At 45.2% G+C, this 21,178-nt stretch overlaps 1 protein-coding gene across 1 annotated transcript in view; it reads left to right on the top strand.

Annotated features, from left to right (window-relative positions):
* The window catches only part of Csf1r (colony stimulating factor 1 receptor), a 49,915-nt gene that overhangs the window by 8,339 nt on the left and 20,398 nt on the right, over positions 1-21,178 (top strand). The window contains exons 2-4 of the mRNA XM_034518657.2: positions 15,847-16,049; positions 19,598-19,855; positions 20,208-20,492. Of these exons, the coding sequence (XP_034374548.1) occupies positions 16,001-16,049; positions 19,598-19,855; positions 20,208-20,492 (592 nt within the window). The 5' untranslated portion in view covers positions 15,847-16,000. The remainder of the gene's footprint in view (positions 1-15,846; positions 16,050-19,597; positions 19,856-20,207; positions 20,493-21,178) is intronic.

Here is a 21,178-nt window from a genome sequence, read left to right as displayed (position 1 = left end):
GGCAGTGTGTCATCAGTAAGGACATGCAGACCAACAGCTTTCCAGCTGCAGAGTCATATAGGAGAAATGTCAGGGTGTTTTGCAGGGTGAAGGAACTGTCACTGGCCAGCTCACCTAGGTAGCCGGGACAACAACCCTTTACCTGGGCCTGAGACCCAATTCTGGCCCCTTGTCTTCCCCCAAAGCAGCTGTGGGACCCCAGATAAGCTTCTTGCCCTCCAGTTCTTCCCTTCCTTTATTTATACACAGTGGAGATAACATGCAGGACACTGATTGCCTAGGAGACAACGAAAATGAAAAGTGTCTTGTAAACAACTCCCACAGATGAAAAAGTGAGAGATTTGACCATGAACAGAGGAGAAAGTTCTGTGTGCATCACACATTCAAAAGATCACGAAAAGAGACGTGGCAGACTGGTAGAAAAATGTTCTCGACATTTATGGTAGTAGGGTTAACAGACACAATCCTGCTTGCCAGCTGTCCCAACAAATCAGTAGAAGACAAAAAGGAGAATAGAAAAGTGGACAAAAGAAAGATGGATGAGAAACGCGTGAAGACGTGTTTATTTTGTCACTGATTCAGGAAGAGAATATTAAAATACTAGTAAATTTACCACTTGTCTCTAAGAGATTGGTGTGTGTGTGTGTCCCCATGTGTGTGTGTCCCCATTTGTGTGTGTGTCCATGTGTGTTCGTGTGTGTGTATGTGTATCTCTGTGTGTGTCCGTGTGTGTGTGTATGTGTCTGTGTGTGTCCATGTGTGTGTGTCTGTGTGTGTGTGTCTGTGAGTCCATGTGTCTCTATGTGTGTGTTTAATGACGCTGGGGATGGAACCTGGGATCTCACATGTTAGGTAAATGGTCTAGCCCTGATCAGCACCCCCAGCCCTGGGAAAAAAGATACAAACCAGTAATATTCAGTGTCAGCAAGAACACGGCAATTCTGGGTTTCCCACACCGCTGTGGAAGTGTACAAGCGCACTGCCTCTTTCGGAGCTCAGTATTTCCACATTTCAGATATCTGCACTGACCGCACATCACTTCTCTAGAAATGGATGCAGCTCAAAAATTGGCTGGATTTACGCCTAACGGTTCACATGCTCCTTTGCAGCATTGCTTTCAATAGAGAAAAACCAGAAGGGATAAACATGCCCATCGGTTAGAGGACTGGGGAGGACGTCAAACATAGCAACGTGAGGAAACCAGAGTAGCCTGGGTGTCTGGTGGAGCCTTCCCATAATTCCAGCATGCTAGAGGATGAGGCAGAAAGGTCACGTGTTTAACCACCCTGCTATCTAGCAAGACCCCGCCTCAAAGTATAAGACCTAAACCAGTCAACAACATAGCAAGCCTTTGTACTTTTAAGAAATGGGTTTGGGCTGTTGAGAAAATGACCATAAATCCAGAAGAGTTTGGGAAGACAAAAGGTTCTGTGCACCGTGAGTGGTTTGCACTGGACCTCATGTTATTACATGGCTGGCTGATTTAAAGTGTGGAAGAATACAATTCTGAGCACTTAGAGTAATCTGCAGCACACACCCTGATTTCAAGAAGTGCTGGCTGCTGGCTAGTGGACATTTGCTAGACGGGGCACAAACTAGAGTCATTCAGGAAAAGGTAACCTCAATTGAGAAAACGTCTCTGCCAGATTGGCCTGGGATGCATTTTCTTGATTGATAATCAATGTGGGAGGAGCCAGCTCACTGTGGGTGCTGCCACCCCAGGCTGGTGGTCCTGGGTGCGATAAGAAAGTAAGCTGAACAAGCCATGAGGAGCAAGTCAGCAAGCAGCAATCCTCCACGGCATTTGCATCTCCAGGCTCCTGCATTAAGTTCCTTCCCTGACTGGAAGTGTAAGCAAAATAAACCCTTTTCTCCCCAGGTTGCCTTTGGTCATGGTGTTATATCACAGAGAATAAAGTAGACCTCTCATGGATGTCAACCAAACAGGGCGTATCAAGTTGCACTAAGAGTAGGCACCTCCCCTTGTATTAAGGCTGGAGGAGGCAACGCAGTACCAGAAAAAGGGTCCCAAATGTCATCAAAAGAGTCAGAGACAGTTCCTGCCCCACTGTTAGGAGTCCCACAAGAAGACCAAGCTACACAACCTGGGTCATAGCCTAGGTCAGTCTCACGCAGGCTTCCTGGTTGTTGGTTCAGTCTCTGTGAGTCCCTATGAGCCAGGTTAGTTGATTCTGTAATTTTTTTCTGTGGTGTCCTTGACCCTTCTGGTTCTAATAATCCTTCCTCTCCCTCTTCGGCAGGATTCCTGGTGCTCCGCTCCACCTAACATTTGGGTGTGGGTCTCTGCATCTGTTTCCATCAGTTGCTAGGTGAAGACTCTCTGATGACAATTGGGCTAGGCATTTATCTATGAGTATAGTAGAATATTATTAAGAATCTTTTCATTGATTGTTTTTTATTATTTTATTGTTTTGCTGGTTGTGTTTGTTCAGTTCATTCCTAGGTCTCTGGGCCATCCAGTCTTTGCTTCCTGGCCTTCCAGTTAGTGTCAGGGTTGGGCTTCTGCTCATGGCATGGGTCTCAAGCTGGCCCAGTCATTGGTTGACCACCCCTGCAATTTCACAAGCAGACCTCTTAAAGATAACTCCCCGTATCTCTCTCCATCTAATGGCCAAGGCCAGTGAGGGGCTAAATCACAGTCAAGGCATGGAGAAATATGTTCTACCTTTTATTCTGAGAGGAACCATTAAGTCACATGACCAAGAGATTGAGAAAAAGAAAGAACTATGAACTGAGGTCTTAAATGTTCTCTTTCAGACATCAAACCACAGTGAGCAAAGGCTTCAGTGGCCATATAACCTAAATATCTGTATGACTGTGGGTAGCTTGTTTTCACTTGTTTCTGGTTTTATGCGATACTATTGTATAAGATTACCATAGTTTATCTGTTCTATCCAGTCTATTAGTGATGGATATTCAGATTGTTTCTGCTTTGGGTCTTCAACGACAAAATGATGCTGTGTATCTTGGCACATGTGAGCACATATTTTGAATTTCATGTTTGCCTTCTGGGAAGAGAAACATGTTGGATCGTGAGATATGTGTATCTTCAACCTGCTTTTATAAGTGGCCACATCAACATTTACCCTTCTCAGCAATGAATGGGAATTTCCTTGTCCCATACCCTGTTCACCAATTGGTAAGAGTTCATTTCTGTCTATGTTTTTCTGATAGGAATCGATGGTACTTTTTAAAATATCACATGGCTAATGAGGTGTGGCAACTTATGTCTGTATTCCTAGCACTCAAGAGTCTGAGGCAGGAGATCAAGGGTTCTAGCTTGTGTGGTACGAAGTGAGTTTCAAGACATCCTGTGAGACCCTGTCTCAAAAAAGCCAAAACAAAGAGATCATATGATTAGCCAATGAACTCAATTCTATTTATTAAAGAGATAGCCCTCCCTACTTTGGTTCTGTCATGTATCACGGGTTCATAAATAGAGATCTATTCTGGGGTCTGTGTTGTAAATTATCTTCTTTTCATATCATGATGTATTGTGATGCCTGCTGAAAGGATACTTCCCTCCTATAATTTTTAGTTTTCTTTAAGATCATCCTGGTTATTTTGGGTCTTTTACATTTTCCCCATTTGCTTCACTAACAGTTTAATTTATACAGAAGAAGATTCACACAGAAGTCCAGTTTACATAAATAAATGCTCAGGTCAATAATAATCTCATATTGGGGTGATCAAAATAAAGCAACTATAAACATTTTTTCCTGAAGGGTTTTGTACAAACATAAATTCCCAGTTCACCTGGGACTAGGCTTATGGTTACATGGTAAATATTTTCTTTCTAACTTTATTTTTTTAATGGTCAAACAGATTTCCAAAGTATCAATACCATTCTCCCTCCCTATAATATATATGCACGTATGTATACAAATACCCATCCATATACAGAACCAAACCAAAAGTGGGGGAAAGTCAATCTCTGTGTACTGGCTTCAGAAGATATGAGTCACAGCTGTTTGTCCCTATCCTTGTTGGAACTTGAAATGACCAGCATTTTCTGTTTGTCTTGCTTAGCCATTCAAATATGTACACATGTAGCATTCATTGTGGCTGTAATTTGGAGCCTAAGAAATATTGATTGACATCTTTTAAAAATATTTGACATCTGAGTATATTTTTTTCAAACATCTTGCCCATTTTTATCGAGTTATTCAGTTTTTAAAGTTTGTTGTATGATTTGGATATGAGTTGTATAAGAGACACGTTGGTATTTTTGCCTGCATGGATGTCTGTGTGAGGGTGTTGGATCCCCTGGAACTTGAACTACAGACAGTTGTAAGCTGCCATGTGGGTGCTGGGAATTGAACCTCGTCCTTTGGAAGAACAGCAGTACTCTTAACTGCTGAGCCATCTCTCTAGCCCCTACATTGTGTGTGTGTGTGTGTGTGTGTGTGTATGAGAGAGAAAGAGAGAGAGAGAGAGATGTGTGTGTATGAGAGAGAGAGAGAGACAGAGAGAGAGAGACAGAGAGATGTGTGTGTGTGTGTGTGTGTGTGTGTGTGTGTGTGCAATGTGCAGGCACACACACACATGAAGTCCAGAGGAGAATGCCCAGTGTTGTCTGTTACTCTGTCTTAACTGAACCTGAGGTAGTCTGGCAGCTACAAGCTCCTGTCAATCCTCCTGCCTCTGTGCCTACATTGCTAGGGTTACAGACTCCAGCCCAGCTTCTTATGAGATTGCTGAGATCCTCATGTTGGTGCAGCCAACAATATTCTGAGCAGCCTGCAGCCCTTATGCTTTGCTTTAAAAAAAAAAAAAGATTTATTTGCTTTCATTTTGTATGTATAAGTGTGTTTTTAAATATACATTTATATACACGCAACGTGTATTCCTGGTGTCTGAGGAGCCCAGAAGAGGGTATCCTGTACCCTAGAACTGGGGTTATGAGCCACCATGTAGGTTCTGGGATGAGAACCTGGGTCCTCTGAGAGAGCAGCAAGTGTTCTTAACAGTTGAGCCTTTGCTCTGACCCCTTCGCCTTTTAAGTATGTCTCTCAGAGTAGATGTTTTACCTGTTGACATGTCCTATACATAATTCCCAAGTCACAAGGCCATTAAGATTGTCTTATTTTTTGTAATGATCAGATAGTTTTGACATTTAGGTTTTGGATTCGTTTAGAAATGATCTTTGTACAGTGTTTAAAGCATTAGCGAGGGATTTTTATTCTTGTTTGACTTGTACTTTTTCACTGTCTGCATACGGATATGCAGTTGTTCCCACTGGGTTTTGTTTTTAAATCTTTGCACCTCCATGCACGGTTCTGGACTCCTAAGCTAAGTTCCCACTTGTGTCTGTCTGTCTGTCCCTTTGCCTGTGTCACAGACAGCTTTCTGAGAGTCTATAAACAGGGCGATACTGAGTCAGGATAGAAAGATGGGGAAAGGTGAGAAGGGCATGGGGAAATAAAACGAGCCCCTCCCATCCCCCATGCTTACTTCTTGCTGCTCAGGTCAGGAGTTTCTAACATACTGACAACTGGAAACTGCCCTAGACAGGACCCATAAGCATACACTCCTTAAGAATACCACAAACAAGGTTGTCAAGGCGACCAGAGTAAACAAACACATTTTCTCTTCTCTCTCAATCTCAGTTACATATTACCTCTTTCAACAGCGTGACTCTCAAATAACTCACATAGCTGCAGCTGAAGCACCTAGGTGTGCTCTGATGCTCACACTCGACTCTCCCCAAGCGTCTCTGCTCTTTCTCCTAATCAATAAACCCACCGATTCTGCTTCGTTTTGCCTTGTTCCAAAATTATTTTCTGCTTCAGTGTCAATTAAAAATGCTGTCTGCATCTACATGGAGATCCGAGAGTTGCTGATGGAGAATCCCCGGACTGCACAACTACACCACGGCATGCAGAGCTGATTTCCACTGCTGGTGACAGTATGAGTCTTCCAGCTTGGTTTCTTTCTCCACTGCTTATTCTTGCCCCTTCACTCTCCTCTCCTCTCCTCTCCTCTCCTCTCCTCTCCTCTCCTCTCCTCTCCTCTCCTCTCCTCTCCTCTCCTCTCCTCTCCTCTCCTCTCCTCTCCTCTCCTCTCCTCTCCTCTCCCTTCCCCTCCCTTCCCCTCCCCTTCACTCCTCTTCTCTCCCTTCCCTTCTCTTCTTCTTTTTGTTTTTGCCTTTTTAAAAACATGCATATGTGCGTGTGTGGTATGAGTGTGTACGTGTTTGTTTGTTCACATGTGTGGGTGTAAATACATTTTATTTAATATAAGAGTGTATGCAAGTGTGTATGTGCACACGTGTGTGTGTGCGCGCGCGCGCGTGTGTGTGTGTGTGTGTGTGTGTGTGTGTGTGTGTGTGTGTACATGTATGTATGTCTGGTTAAGCTAACATCAGGGCTTTCCTAGCTCACTCTCCACCTTATATACTGAGGAAGGATGCCTTCACAGGAACCCTGAGATTTAAAGAGTCTAGCAGGAATCTCATGTCTCCATCTTGCCTATGTGGAATTTACAGATGGGCTACCATGTCCACCCAGCATCTCTGAGTACTAGAAATCTGAACTCTGATCTTCACACTTATACAACAAGCCCTTTACCAGCTGAATTATGTATTCAGTCCTCCTGCCTGTTTCTATATAAATTTTAGGATCAACTCGCCAGTTTCTACAAATTTTTCTGTAGAAAAATTTAGATTTTTTTTCTGACACAGTTTTTATTATTGGAATTTTTTTGTTGCATCTCTGGCTTTCAGCAGGATAGAGTTGATATGCTTGACAAAACTAAACTTGCCAGTCCATGGATGTGGTATGTATCTCAGTGTTTGGATGAATCTTCTTCAGTGTTTTGTAATCTATATACAGATTTTACACATAGTTCAGTTTGTATATATTTCATGTGTCCCCAGTGCTGTTAGAAACGGTCCCTTTTGGCTGGAAGTGGGGTTTCTGTCCCTTGCAGTGAACTCAGAAAAATTATTTTATTTTTAAAAATAAATGAATATATTTACATACAAGTAAAATGGTACTTTTCTAAAAATAAATACTAGGGCTCTTACTTTTTCTGTTTGGACAACCTCTTTTGATCTAGTTCTTCCTGTACAGACCAGGGTATCTTAATATAGTTGCTTTTTTATGCAATGATCTTGTTCTTGCCCATAATTTTATTGAGCTTTCTTATTAGTTTGAGTAGTTTTTTTAAGATTTATTTTATGTATATAAGTACACTCTAGCTGTCTTCAGACACACCAGAAGAGGATCCCATTACAGATGGTTGTGAGCCACCATGTGGTTGCTGGGAATTGAACTCAGGACCTCTGGAAGAACAGTCAGTGTTTTTAACCACTGAGCCATCTCTCCAGCCCCCATTTCAGTAGGTTTTTTTTTTTTTTAATAAAATTTTTATCTTCTCATAGAGATAGTTCATTTCTTCTTTTTAAATGCGTGTACCTTGATGTGTTTTTCTTGCTTCATTGCAGTGTCTGAGGTCTCTGGTACAGTGTTTAACGGAGAACAGACATCCTCGCCCTGTTTCATATTTTAGGAGGAAAATATTCAATCTGTCGCCATTTGATTTGATTGTTCCTCCCCCAGATATCTCGTGATCTCGTGTGAGAGAGAGAGAGAAAGAGAGAGAGAGAGAGAGAGAGTATGTGTGTCCCACTACTCCAAGCAGTCTAGGTGGTCTAGAACTCATTATAATCCTCCTGCCTTAGCCTCTCAACTGCTAAGATTACACGTGTGAGTCACCACATCCAGCTTGCAAGAGTTTTTAAAGATCAGGAATGAATATTGCTATTGCCTTCTTGTGTTAGAACTAAGGGGCTTCATTAGGGTCGTTTATGGGGCCGTGGGCAACATCTCTGAAGAAGCATCTCTAAACTGGATTTCCTGTAGATAAAAAAAAAATTATTTGGACTTTTATTTTTTCACTCAAAGAGAGTCTTTGCTTTTTGATTGATATATTTAGACTAGTTACATTTGCAGCAATACTTGCTGCAGTGGATTTAAATCTACCATAGATCTTTCTGTTTGCTTCCTCTGGCTCTCTTCCTTTTTCTCTCTGTGCCTGTCTCCTTTTGTATTGACTGTGTTTTAGGTTACAACAATAAAAATTTTCAGTGGTTATCCTAGGCTTAATAAGGACATGACTTTACTTCAGAAACGTCTACCTAACTAATATTATGTTGGATGAAACGGAGCCCCAAGGCCACTCAGTACGTTCCTTTCATCCTTTGTGACACTGTGGCCATTTGTTTCACTTTTGCCTGTGCATCAGTGCACAACGGCATGATGGCTATTTTTGCTCTAACCAGTCATCAGCACACAGTGGCCTTTGGACCAAATGGAGACTGCTTCCTGTTTCTGTTTTTGAAAACAGTTGGCAGTTACTCTCAATGGTTTACACATCATCTGTGTCCACCATGGTGAAGTAGCTACTGACAAAGTGCAGAGGGCGGGAAGACCTAAAATGCTCCAAAATCCGCTTCAGAGAATCATCCTTTCAGCAATTAAACGATATTTTTAATGGTCAAGTTGTACTTTTAGCTACTTTTATTCCATTCTTAGCAATCTTTGTTTTCATTTTTTTAGGTACATAACCAAGTTTCTGGTTTGTATTCCCTTCTTTTACTTGAGGAACACACATGCACACACACATGCACGCCTTGGCCTTAACCACAGTCAGTTTTTGTTTGTCTAAGAATGGTTTATTCGCTTTGTTTCTAACTTGTCACTTTAGGTCTGCTGCTTCCATATAGTTCCAAGGCCTTTTTGTCTCTCACTCCAACTCAGTGGCCACTGCCCATAAACAGTCCCTTCCCACTTCTCCCCTGAGGCCCTGACAAGCTCGAGTTGTCTGTTTCTATGGACTTGCTTATTCTTAGTGTTTCAGGTACACATGGGCTAAATGTGGAAGGTTGACTTCGGCGCCTTGCCTTCTTTTACTTGGCTCTGTATTTTCAAGGTTTACTTATCACCTTTTAAGGTATTTATTTGTTGGGTTAAAGTGCAGGTCCTGCGTCTGCCCCACTACCCGGCTAGGGCCTCTGTCCCGGAGGCAAGTTTGATTACACTCTCACCCCATGCTGGTGCTGGGCTATGTGAAGCCTCAGGACCCTGCTCCTGGGGTGGGGGAACAGTCTGAGGTCCCGATGGAGCCGGAGCTAGCTCGAGGGAGGGGGGTGCTGTAGGGTGGCTGGGACTGTCTGGTTCTCAGGCTCTTGGGCAGCCAGGCTCCACCGGAAGAAGCTGAAGAGCCAAGAACGAAGTGGAGGCCCATGGGCTGGATTGGCCCTCGGCTGAAGGGGAGAGCGGGGAGAGAAGCTCTGGATGCGCCCCTCGGGGAGAGTCCTTGGCTTGTTGTGGCCAGTCGGCTTGGCTTGGCTTGGTGGCGGGTGGCTTGCTTGGGTTGATGGTCGCAGTGACTGGGAACGCAGAGAGGTCTTCTGTGGAAGATAAGACAGTGGCTCTGTAGGTGAAAGCCTCCATTGCTCACCACAGCGGATTACGATGAAAGAGAAACTGTCCATGGCTTTAAGATGTTTATTGTCATGTTGGAAAGAAGACTGCAGCCTCGTGTCTCGTGTCTCGTGTCAGGAACCTGGAGTCTGGGGGCGTGGTGAAATGCCTGCCATCCCTTAGGACCACCTGGGTCCCACCTGAGTCCCCTCAGGATCACCTGGGGTCTCCAGGGGTTTCTAGCCTGTGCTCGACCAGAAACCAGACTGCCTTTCACGGTCCAACATTTACAGAGAGAGAGAGAGAGAGAGACAGAGAGAGAGAGAGAGAGAGAGAGAGAGAGAGAGAGAGAGAGAGAGAGAGAGAGAGAGAGAGACAGAGACAGACAGAGAGAGAGAGAGACAGAGAGAGAGAGACAGAGACAGAGACAGAGAGACAGAGACAGAGAGAGACACAGAGACAGACACAGAGAGAGACACAGAGAGAAAACATTCATATGTGTAGAGATCAAAGGACAACTCCCAAAAGTCTGTTCTCTCCTTCCATCATGTGGAGTTATGTTGTCAGGCTTTGTGGCAAGTGCCTTTAGTAGGTGAGCCATCTTGCCAGCCGAGGAATCATTCCCTTTAAGGTATCAGGACCTCGCTCCTTTTGTATCTGAATAATAGCCCATGCATGGCTGGACCACATTCTGTTTATCCACTCCTTAGCTGATTTCACCGTTTGGCTATTGGATGTAGTGCTGAGTTGAACATCCATGTGCAAGTATTGGTTTGAGCCTCCTATTTTCAGTTCTCTTGCTTACACCTAAGGGTACAATTGCTGCGTGCATTAGTCAGGGAATCTCTGGAGGAACGGAACCAATACGATTTATTGAATAAGCTAAAGATAAAATAGTAACAACAACTGAATCACACCCGAGAGCCTAGAGTCCTAGGTGCTCAGTCCTTGGGGCTCAGCAGTCGGAATAGTCCCATAGTAACCGTCTCTCACTGTGGAAGTTGACAGTCTGGTGCCTCAGCAGACCCACTCTGGTGCCTAGAAGGTTCCTGGAGAGCTGCTGGTTTTCAGTCCACAATGAAAGCCTGGACAAGTTGGTTCTGATAACATTTGAAGAAATCATCATCCTCACCATCATCATCGTCACCAAACTCACCACCACCACCTCCAGCAGCAGCAGCAGCAGCACAATCAACTTGGCAGCAAGAGAAAAGAGCAAGAGAGCCAAAGGCAAGAAATCTTTCTGTCACTCCTTTTTATCTGAGCTGGCACTAGAAAGCACCATTCATAGTCAGGGTACAACGATTACAATTGGGACAGCTCCTCAGGTGAGGCTCCCGTGTGTGTGTGTGTGTGTGTGTGTGTGTGTGTGTGTGTGTGTGTGTGTGTTGCCAGTTGACATTAAAACCAACCATAATTCTTGTTCATACGGTAATTCTGTTGCTACTTTTTAAAAACTGGTTTTTAAGACAAGGTTTCTCTGGGTAGCTCTGGTTATCATGGGACTTGCTCTGTAGACCAGGCTGGCCTCAAACTCAGAGATCTGCCTGCCTCTACCTTCAGAGCACTGGAATTAAAGGCGCACATCACCATGCCTGGCTTCTGTTGCTAACTTTTTGAGGAACTAACCAGTTAATTTCCATAGAAGTCCCACCATATTTACGTTTCCACTAGCAGTGTGTGGGAGTTCTGGTTCGTCTGTATCTGCATCAATATTACTCATTATTTTCTGGCTTTTTTTTTCTTTACTTTTTTTTCTTTTTTCTTTTTTTTTGAAACAAGGTCTTACTATGTAGCCCTGGCTAGCCTGGACCACACAAAGACCTGCCTTCCTCTATGTACCTAGTGCTGGAATTAAAGGCATGGCAGCTGCTTTCTGCTTTTTTTTTTTTTTTTTTTTTTTAAATGATGACCAGTGTAGTAAATGTGGCACATCACCTCACTGTGGTTTGGTCTATACTTCCTTAGTGACTTACATGACTGAGTATCTTTCCATGTGAGGGTTGGCCATTTGTATATGCTTTCTGGAGAAATGTCTACTTAAAGTTTTTTTTGCCTATGTTTGTCCTTTTGGTACTGTGTTGTAGATTACAGCTTTCATTCATGTGTGTGTGTGTGTGTGTGTGTGTGTGTGTGTGTGTGTGTACACTCTATGCACAGCCTTGTTCAACAGGGATTGGCAAGTATTTTCTTCTATTCCCTATGTTTATTTATTCTTTTTTTATTCTCTTCATATTGTCTTTTGATGCCCCAAAATGTTCCGTTTTGATAAAATCCAGCTAATCTAACTTTTCTCTAATTGCCTGCGTTGTGAGTGATAAGGCTAAGAAACCATTTCATTTCATTTAGTGATGAATATTACCCCTGTGTTTTACTCTAAGGGTTTAGTCATTTGCCTTTGATTTGGTTTATCTTTGGTTAATTTTTGCATATAGTGTGAAATAAGGGTCCATGTTTGTTGTTTGGGCTTCAGTTTGCTTCATAGATTTGTTGAAAGAAATATTCTTTCCATGTGAGATAGTCTTGCCACTCTTGTGCAATTCCTGGTTTTGGTCCATTGGTCTGTATCCACTCTCATGCCTGTGCCATGCTGTTTGGAGTCCAATTGGTTTGTAAGAACCTTTGAAATTGAGACATGGCTCCTCCAACCTTGTTCTTTTCAAAATGGTTTATTTATTTAATGTCCCTTCAAATTCTACATGAATTTCGGTCAGCCTTTCTATTTCAGCAGGGAAAAAAAAATGACTGCTAGGCTTTGGGTTGGAATTGTACTGACACACAGTTTGCCATCTTGAAATCATGATTGTCTTCTAATGAAACCCTTTTCATTAAGGTCTTCTGAACTTCAGGTGTGTTTCATAAGCCATAAGTCATACATAAGTCCTGCCCTTCCTTGGTTACATTTATTCCCAATTGAAAAAAAGATTCTTTTTATTTATTTAAAATTTTTTTTTCAAGAGAACACTTCTCCAGGAAGTGTAGGCCTCTGCCTCCCAAGTGCTAGGATTCAAGATTGTGTGTTACCACCACCTGGGTAGTTACACCTACTTACTTATTTGTTTATTTATTTACGTGTTTCTTTGTTTATGTGTGTTTGGTTCATGCATGTGTGGAAGTTAAAGGACAACTTGCAAGAGTCAGTTCTCTCCACTCAGGTCACTCAGAAGATGAAAACTTCTTCTTAATTTAAACACAGGTCATCGGGCTTGGCAGCAAGCCCATTTATCCAATGAGCCACAGTACCAGCCTTACTTGAAATTAATTTCTGATGCTATTATAAGGTGTGCTGGAGAGATAGATGGCTCTGGTTAAGAAAGAAAACTGGCTTTGCAAAAGACTTGAACCCAGTTCCTGGCACACATGTTGTGTGGCTCAGAGAGGCACCTGTAACTCCAGCTCCCAGAGATCCAATGCCTCTGGCCTCTGTAGGCATCTGCACTCACTACCACAGGTCTACACACACATATATAACTAAAAATAAGTATAAAAATTAAAACTTTTTTCTTTTTCTTTCTTTCTTTCTTTCTTTCTTTCTTTCTTTCTTTCTTTTTGTTTTGTTTTTCGAGACAGGGTTTCTCTGTGTAGCCCTGGCTGTCCTGGAACTCACTCTGTAGACCAAGCTGGCCTCAAACTCAGAAATCCACCTGTCTCTGCCTCCCAAGTGCTGGGATTAAAGGCGTGCACCACCACTGCCCGACTATTTTTCTTTTTTAATTATTGCTAGTATACAGATATACAATTTAGTTTTGAGGGTTGAGCTTGTATTCTGTGGGTTTATTTAATTCATTTATTATACCTAATAGTTTTTTTCATAGTTTATTTATAATATATACACATATACATATATATTTCATATTCTCTACAAATTGAGATTATTTTACTTTCTCCATTTTATTTAGAGTTCTTCTATCTCTTTTCCTTCCTGGTTACTCTGGCTAAGATTTTCCACACAATATTGAATAGAGGGATGAAGAGGAAGAGGAAAGAGAGGAGGAGGAGGAGGAAGAGGAAGAGGAAGAAGAGGAGAAGGAGGGGAAGAGGCAGCCATGATCTAAGAGGAAGTGCTTTCTGTCCAGCCATGGAATGAGCTAGCCTTTATGTGCAAGTCCCAAATCATGCTGAGGGTGTTCCCTTTGACTCTGTCTGGCTGACCGTTTTAAAATCTTGAATGCATGTTGGATTTTGTCAAGGATTTCTTTTCTGCACCCTGGAGATGCACACCCTGGGATTGTGTGTCTGTGCTGTCAGCATGTTGTGCTCCACTGAGCGTTTCATCTTCTGAATGAAATCGGAAAAGAATCAACTAAAACATACACCATCGTTGTCTTTAAAAAGTGAGCGACATCCTGAGGAGGTGGCTTAGTCAGTGAAGTGCTTGCTACACAAGCATGAGGCTCTGAGTTCCAATCCCCAGCAACGCCCAGTGACACAGGCCTGTAATGTATCTTAGCATTGGAGAGCCCAAGATAGGAGGATTTCTGGGGCTTTCTGGCCAGCTAGTCTAGCCACTAATGTGAAGAGGCACTGAGGCAGACACCAGCATTGATCTCTGGCCTCCACTCACATGCCTACTCACTCCCATGTACTGGCACACACACATACACACACCTATGTGTACACACAAGAACACAAACACACATATATCATACATACAGAAAGAAGAAGGTAAGGGGATAATCTTTTAAAATAGAAGTCTAGCATAAGAGATGTTAAAAATAACCACAGACAGTTCTCCACCCTTATCTCCTTGGCAGCTGTGGGATCATGAACAAGCTCAAAGGTATTTGACCTCTCCTCCCTCAGGCTCTCCATATGCAAAATGAGAGTGAAAACAGAACTTACCACTGAGAATATAGAAATCCACAGACCCCCGGGTCTCCTGTTTTCTCTATCAACACAGAAGAATCTGTAACCAAATGTGTGTGGTGGGAGCAGATTATGCCTCACATCAAACAAACTATCCATTCTGCAGCACATGCCAGCTGAGTGTCTTCTAACTCTATCTGATACTGACACCATCTGCATGGAGAGAGCTCATGTCTAAGTTAGAAACCCAGTCTCCACTTTACCCCACTTCTTGATTTGGGGACCACAATCCTCCATGGGTTTCATTAATTCACTAGAGTAGCTCACTCTACATGTGAACTTTTTACATGCATACATGTATGTGCACCATATGCATATCTGTTGGGTCCCCTGGGGTTACAGATGATTGTGAGCCACCATGTGGGTGATGGGATTTGAACCTAGGTCCTCTGCAAGAGCAATATGTGCTCTTAACCACTGAGTCATATCTCCAGCTCCCTACTAATATGTTATACAGGACATGACAATGGGCTAGAGACCCCCAGATGAAGATCTGGGACAAAGGGACATGCCCTCCTCTAGGAACCTCTACTTTAACCAGAAAACTTCTAGTCTCTCTTAGTCTTTCAGGTAACCAGACTCTCCATCCTGACTAATGGCTGGCTGTTAGCTGCCAGCCAACTCAATGGTTCATAAAAGGGACAGCTTTAAAGATTACTAAGATTTTGGGGATTGAGTCTCAGCAAACACATGCTACATAATATCATTAACAGAATTCTAGGCAACCAGGACAAATCTCAGCAAATCAGGGTCTGACCACTTGTCCTAGAAATCAAATATGAAACGTGATAGCTCAAAGGACTTGAAGCGTCTGAGAGCCTGTCTCTGGGGACGAGTTCAGGTTTAACTATAAAGAAGACCTGGTGCAGGAAGGAAGAAAGAGTCCTGCTCATGATGGGTGCTGTTGGAGTCTACCAGTTGGTTCCAGAGGACTTGTTCCTGGCTTCAACAGCTTGAGGGCAGTTTGTTTCCCATTGTTCCTACTTAGGGGTAACCTCATTTCTTCTTATGGGGTGACCACTCTTACCTAGAGGGATAATCTCATCATGGGGTGATTTGTCTACAGGACTTGCTATTTTTGGACCCCAGGATGACTTTTGTTTAGGACAATTAGTGGAGACGTCCAGTTGCTGGGGCAGGAGATTCATTACTGTCAAAGCCCACATCTCCAGTTACCTTACCTGGAGGCCTTCTGCCTTGAAGGCAGATGAGAAAGGTCAGAAGAATTTAGGGCCAGTTAACCTGACTTCTTTCTCTCAGCTAGACTCACTGCTCATCTTGGAGACACCTATTCATGCTCCTGACTCACCGGCTGCCGCTCTTGAGTATGGTTTTTCTCCTAACTTTCCTTAAAGGTGGCTTCCTAAGTCTCTCAAACTTGATCACCTCCCTTCAGGATCAATTGAACCTGGCCTCAGATTCTGCCTCTTCTTCTGGTGTGTGTGTGTGTGTGTGTGTGTGTGTGTGTGTGTGTGTGTGTGTGTATGTACTTTGTTTTCTCCTAGAGACCCAATATTTCCAAATCCTGTAGTTCCCTTTCAGTCAACCTAAAAAAGGGGAAGAGGAGCCAGTGCAACAGACAAGAACGTGGTCATCTGTTCCCGTCCTCACAGAACTAGCAGCTGGGAGCCCTGTGCCCAGCCGACTCTCCAACCTGCATCGGCCCACACTACCCCCTGGAGGCTATGGAGTTGGGGGCTCCTCTGATCCTGCTGCTGGCCACAGTTTGGCATGGTAAGGGCAGAAAAGGGGGTGCTTGGGGTCAATAAGAGGGCATCGCTGTCCCACAGTAGATACTGTGTTCTCTGCTTCCACCTTTCTGGCATCAGAGTGCAGATTTGTGTTTATCTGGGGAGAAGAATAGGTGCGAGTGGGTGGAAGCAGCCCAGCCAGTGCTGCAGATATGTTTGAGCTTAGCCTTTGACTCACAGTGTGCTCTGAGTGTGGCCCTGGTATTTTCAGGACCACCATTCACATCTACTCGTCGGCAGGTGGGAGGGCGGTTAGTAGCCTAAACGAGAGTAGTGCTTTCAGATGTTTCCTGTGCACACGGGAAATTACCTGGGAGTCTCCTTCAAGGCAGATTCTGATAGGTCTTGGTCAGGACTGAGAGTTGCATTTCTGAGAAAATCTTAGGAGTCGCTCAGCGGCTTTTGCGGCTCTTCCTTGAGTGGTCCCACCGCTGGACAGCCCAGCAGGCTGCGGTTAAGTAGGACCTGGCTCAGAAAAGCCCTTTCTTGGAAGGCTTGGGTGCAAGGGTCAGGGTAGAGGAAAGAAGAGGCCTTTCTGGCCCAGGGCTCAAGGGTGAAAAGTTTGGACAGGGGTTGGAGGAGAACACACGTGAGCGAGAAATCCTGTGAATAAGCAAGTAAAAATGCTAGAGAGGGGGCTGAGGAAGGCCAAAGAGGGTCTCCCCAGACTCTGTCTTCCTAGGTATCTCCCAGCCCCACCAACTTCTCGGGCAGCAGAAGCTGCTTCAGAACTACCATCTCAGAGGGAGTCTGGCTGAGGTTGAGAACTAGCATCCATGGCCCAGTGTGGCCCAAGAATCACATCTAGGCTCCACCTGGCCTAACACACACACATGTTCTGTACCACACCACTGCTTATTTGGAAAGGCGTTGAGGGAAGATGGGACTTGGTGGGGAAGGACAGTCTCACTCTGGTCCCTGAGGAATTGGTACTAGTGGCCCCTGGTGAGATGACAGTCCACTGAAGGTGCTTTGCTGGCTCAGCCAAGCTCACTGGCTCAAGCACTGGCACATCCCTAGTAGCATGAGAAAGCACACATTCTTAAAAACACTGTTAAAGGGCATGTGACAGATGTGTGTGTTAATGCAGCCCTGACTCAGTTAAGGAGGAGACAATTATTCCTCTTGCCCCAGAAAATCCTGTAGTTTTGATTTTACTGCTTTTTCAGTCTTTATCTCGAGGGCTGCGTGTGGGGCAGTGTGTTTGAGTGTGTAAGTGTGTACATTGTGTGTGTGTGTATATGCTGTGTGCATGAGTGAGTCTATCTGTCCAGTGTCTAGTTCCAAAAGGAAGAGGAGGTGGGAGATATCAATGGAAAGCCTATGGTTTTAGCCTGGCAGACTATTGGTGAGTGGGTGGGACCATGGGGGCATCTGTGGGGGCTGGAATAGTGTTGAAGCACTTAGAGGCAGAGAAAGGGGGGCTGGTCTTTTCTTTTTGAGTGGTAGTCATGAGTGCAGGAGGTTGGGGGCCTCTGGAACTGTTGGTTGAAGAGTCCATTTTGCAAGTACAAAGAGGAGAAGGTTTGGGTCATGAGGAGAATTTGAGAGGAGAGATGTGAGGTGAAGAATGGGCAGGAACAGGGGATCAGTGGCCATCAAGTGGTCATCCAGGGGAAGGTAGAGATGAGTAGGCTTCCCTCCTGTCAACCACACCAGCAGGAAGCGAGAGCAGCACGTGGTGTACGTGGAATGTATCAGCCCTATTCCATGTAAATATCCAAGGCAACAGGCTAAGAAGAAATAAGACAGAAGCCTCTCCTGGAGCACATTTCCTGGAGGCCAAGACAGGAGACAAAGATAAGCAGAGCAGAGCAGCCTGGGGGAAGGGAAAAGTGTCTGGGAGATAAGGCAGGAGCAGAGTCACAGAACCCAAAGAAGTATCCTGTGACCTTAAGGGTTAAGATCCTTAGCTACCACGTAGCAGACCCAAGAGGGACATTAGCAATATGGAATGAGAACAGTGGGCCGGAGCAGGGGGACTTTCATGCTCTGCTGCCCTCTAGGTAGCCACTGGGATTGTTCTCAGAAGGCCAATGACTGTCAGGGTCCCTAGCCATAGTCAATGTGAACCAAGGGTGAAATAGCTTGTCCCTCTTCCTGCTGATCACTGCCCAGGAGAGCCACAGCCCTGCCTCTGTGGCACACTGTTCAGGCAGATGGGCCACATGTTTCCAGTGGGTTTGAATCAGAGCAGACATTAAACCAGGCTGAAATCATTTGCAAGACGAGACTTTCCATTTCTGGGCTCGAGCCTGTGTGTGTGTGTGTGTGTGTGTGTGTGCGTCTGTGTGTGTGTGTGTGTTGCCTACTGAGAGTGGTTGCAGGAAACACTGGAATACTCTAGTGCTTGATGCCTTGGGGCTGCCCTGTCCCTGTGTAGGAGTCATTGACTTGCAGGGTCAGCAAACAGAACAGTGACACAGACAGACTGCACAGTGTGTTCTGAGACCCAGCACACTGTCCTCTTCTCCGAGAGTCCCTCACTGTGTGAGAAGGGCAATGGCCAGGAGGCCAGGGAAGCAGAAGTGAGAATCCTAGTGTCGAAGGGCCACAGGCTGGGCGGAAACCAGGGCCAGCCGGGTGCCAGCAATGTGTTTCCGCCCACATAGGCCGGGGGGGGTGCCTGCCAGGCCCTCGGAGGCTGTGAATCAGTTCTCACTTCCCCCCTCCCCCCCTATTTCAAGCCTGGGAAAAATGCTGACACCACACAGGCAACTACTAGCCTCCTTCCCTAAGACCTGACAAGGGGTTTGAGTTCTCCTTTCTCCTTCAAGCAAATTTTCCTTAAAAGAGATTGGCTGCCAAGAAACCCAGCAGGCCCAGAGAAGCGAGGGCAGACTGTGCGCCTCAGCAGTCTCGTTCACAAGCATGGCATCTGAGCCCCCAGTGAGTCTTTACTGGAGCAGGGGATGATGCAAAGGCTTCCTGGCATCTGAACAGCCTAGCATGGTGGGGAAATGTCCTCACTGTCTGCACTTGTGGGTGAAAAGACAAAGGGAGGAGGATGGATGGATGGATGGATGGATGGCCTCAGGTCATCCCGCAATGCACAGACCTGATGCGCAGTGGTAGAAGTGGTGGCAGCAGGAGACACTTGGAATCTCTCTTTCTACTGGGCTAAGAACTCACGTGTCTTTTCTTCTTTCCCAAGTGAAGGAAGTCAGGACTTGGCCATCCATTTCTCCATTTTCTTATTTGAAACTTGTCTTGCTTACACGGACTTGGCTCTGCAATCACAACCTGCTTTGTACATGAGATTGATGGTGTCCTCTCCTGGGGTGGGAAACAATGCAGAAGGCTGGGTCCCCATGGCTTTGTGGAGAAGCCTACAATGTGAGGCTAAGGAGGTGCCCAGTCAGGTCTCTGAGACCAGCCCACTGAGCATGGCAGATGTCAATAGAGTTGGGAGCTGATTGAAGGGTACAGACTCATTCCAGTACCAGAACTATCCCTTCCAAAACATGGTACAGAGTTAGGGGACATCTGGGGTACACCCCAAGTCTCACTTGTGTCTGCCACCTCCTTCAGGTCAGGGGGCCCCTGTCATCGAGCCTAGTGGCCCAGAGTTGGTTGTAGAGCCAGGTGCAACGGTGACCCTGCGATGTGTGAGCAACGGCAGTGTGGAATGGGATGGCCCCATCTCTCCCTACTGGACCTTGGATCCCAAATCTCCTGGAAGCATTCTGACCACAAGAAACGCAACCTTTAAAAACACTGGGACCTACCGTTGTACTGAGCTTGAAGACCCCATGGGGGCCAGTACTACCATCCACTTGTATGTCAAAGGTGAGGATTCCAAATTCCCCATATTGTTCAGGAAGGCTCCTGGCATCAACATGCATAGCATGGCAGGTCTCAGTTTATGAGTGTGAGCTTTGGCCATGACCAAGCACCTATAGCAATGTTAATGTTTGTGCGGTAGATGCTATGATTGCCACCATTCTCCAGAGCCTCAGTGAGCTTGAGTCTTTTGCCTGAGGTCATGTAGCAACAAGTGCCTTAGAAGCACCTGGTTCCAGAAGCCAATCTAGAATGTTCTCTGAACGACCCAGTACAGTATGACTTTGGGCAAATGCTCAGGCTTTTGATCCTCCTGTCACTAATGTTCAGCTGTCACCTTGAAATCTCTTCTTCCCAGATCCTGACCGGCCCTGGAATTTGCTAGCAAAGGAAGTGACAGTGGTTGAGGGCCAGAAAGCTGTTCTGCCCTGTCTGATCACTGACCCCGCACTGAAGGACAGTGTCTCACTGGTGCGTGAGTGGGGCAGGCCGGTCTCACACAGAACAGTCTACTCCTTCTTACCGTGGGAAGGGTTCATCATCCACAAGGCTAAGGTTCTTGACAGCCATACCTACATGTGCAAGACTGTGGTGAATGGTAGGGAATCCACCTCCATTGGCATCCGGCTTAAGGTGAATCGAGGTATGTAGGGTGGGAAAAACCCAGCCAGGCCTGGGTGCAGGGAAGACAGAAACAATTCTCTCTTCTTTCAACTACTAATTTCTCTCCAGGACAAGTGGGATGAGGTGTGCAGGGTGGGACTCTGACCATGAGACCAGTTGTGGGGAGCTAACCAGGGCAATTGACTGAAGAGCGTTTGGGATGGGAATCCACACTGTAGATAGACCTCCATGTGTCCTGGTCCAGGCTGTCCCACCCCTCAGGATACTGGACTCAATTTCTAGGCTTGCTCTGTGACTTCTGTGTGTCAGGCACAGTGCTGCTTGGCAAGGATGTCATCTACTTGGACTAGACATTATACTAGAAAGACAGATTAGAAGGTAGATGCAGACTATGTAGGAGAAGCGACTGAGAAAGACCAGCGTGAGGGGTAGTGGAGAGGCTAATTCCTCTACACACAAGCTCTCCAAAGAATTTTGGGGCTAATGATCACCAGTTGGAACTGGGCCTTGTGGAGAACATCTGTAATCTCAGCATTGGGTAGCCTGAGCTATGTAATGATAACCAGTATTTAAAAACACCAAGGGGCTGGCTCAGTATGTTAAGTCACTTGCTACCAAGGCTAGTGACCAAGTTGGATCCCTGGAACCCTCGTAGTAGAGGAGAGAACACCTACACTATAGCAAGTTGTCTTCTGACATTCACAT

The sequence above is a fragment of the Arvicanthis niloticus genome, chromosome 14 (assembly GCF_011762505.2).
Source record: "Arvicanthis niloticus isolate mArvNil1 chromosome 14, mArvNil1.pat.X, whole genome shotgun sequence".
Classification (NCBI taxonomy): domain Eukaryota; kingdom Metazoa; phylum Chordata; class Mammalia; order Rodentia; family Muridae; genus Arvicanthis; species Arvicanthis niloticus.
Note: the sequence above shows the minus strand (reverse complement) of the source record. Positions and strands in the feature narration are given on the sequence as shown.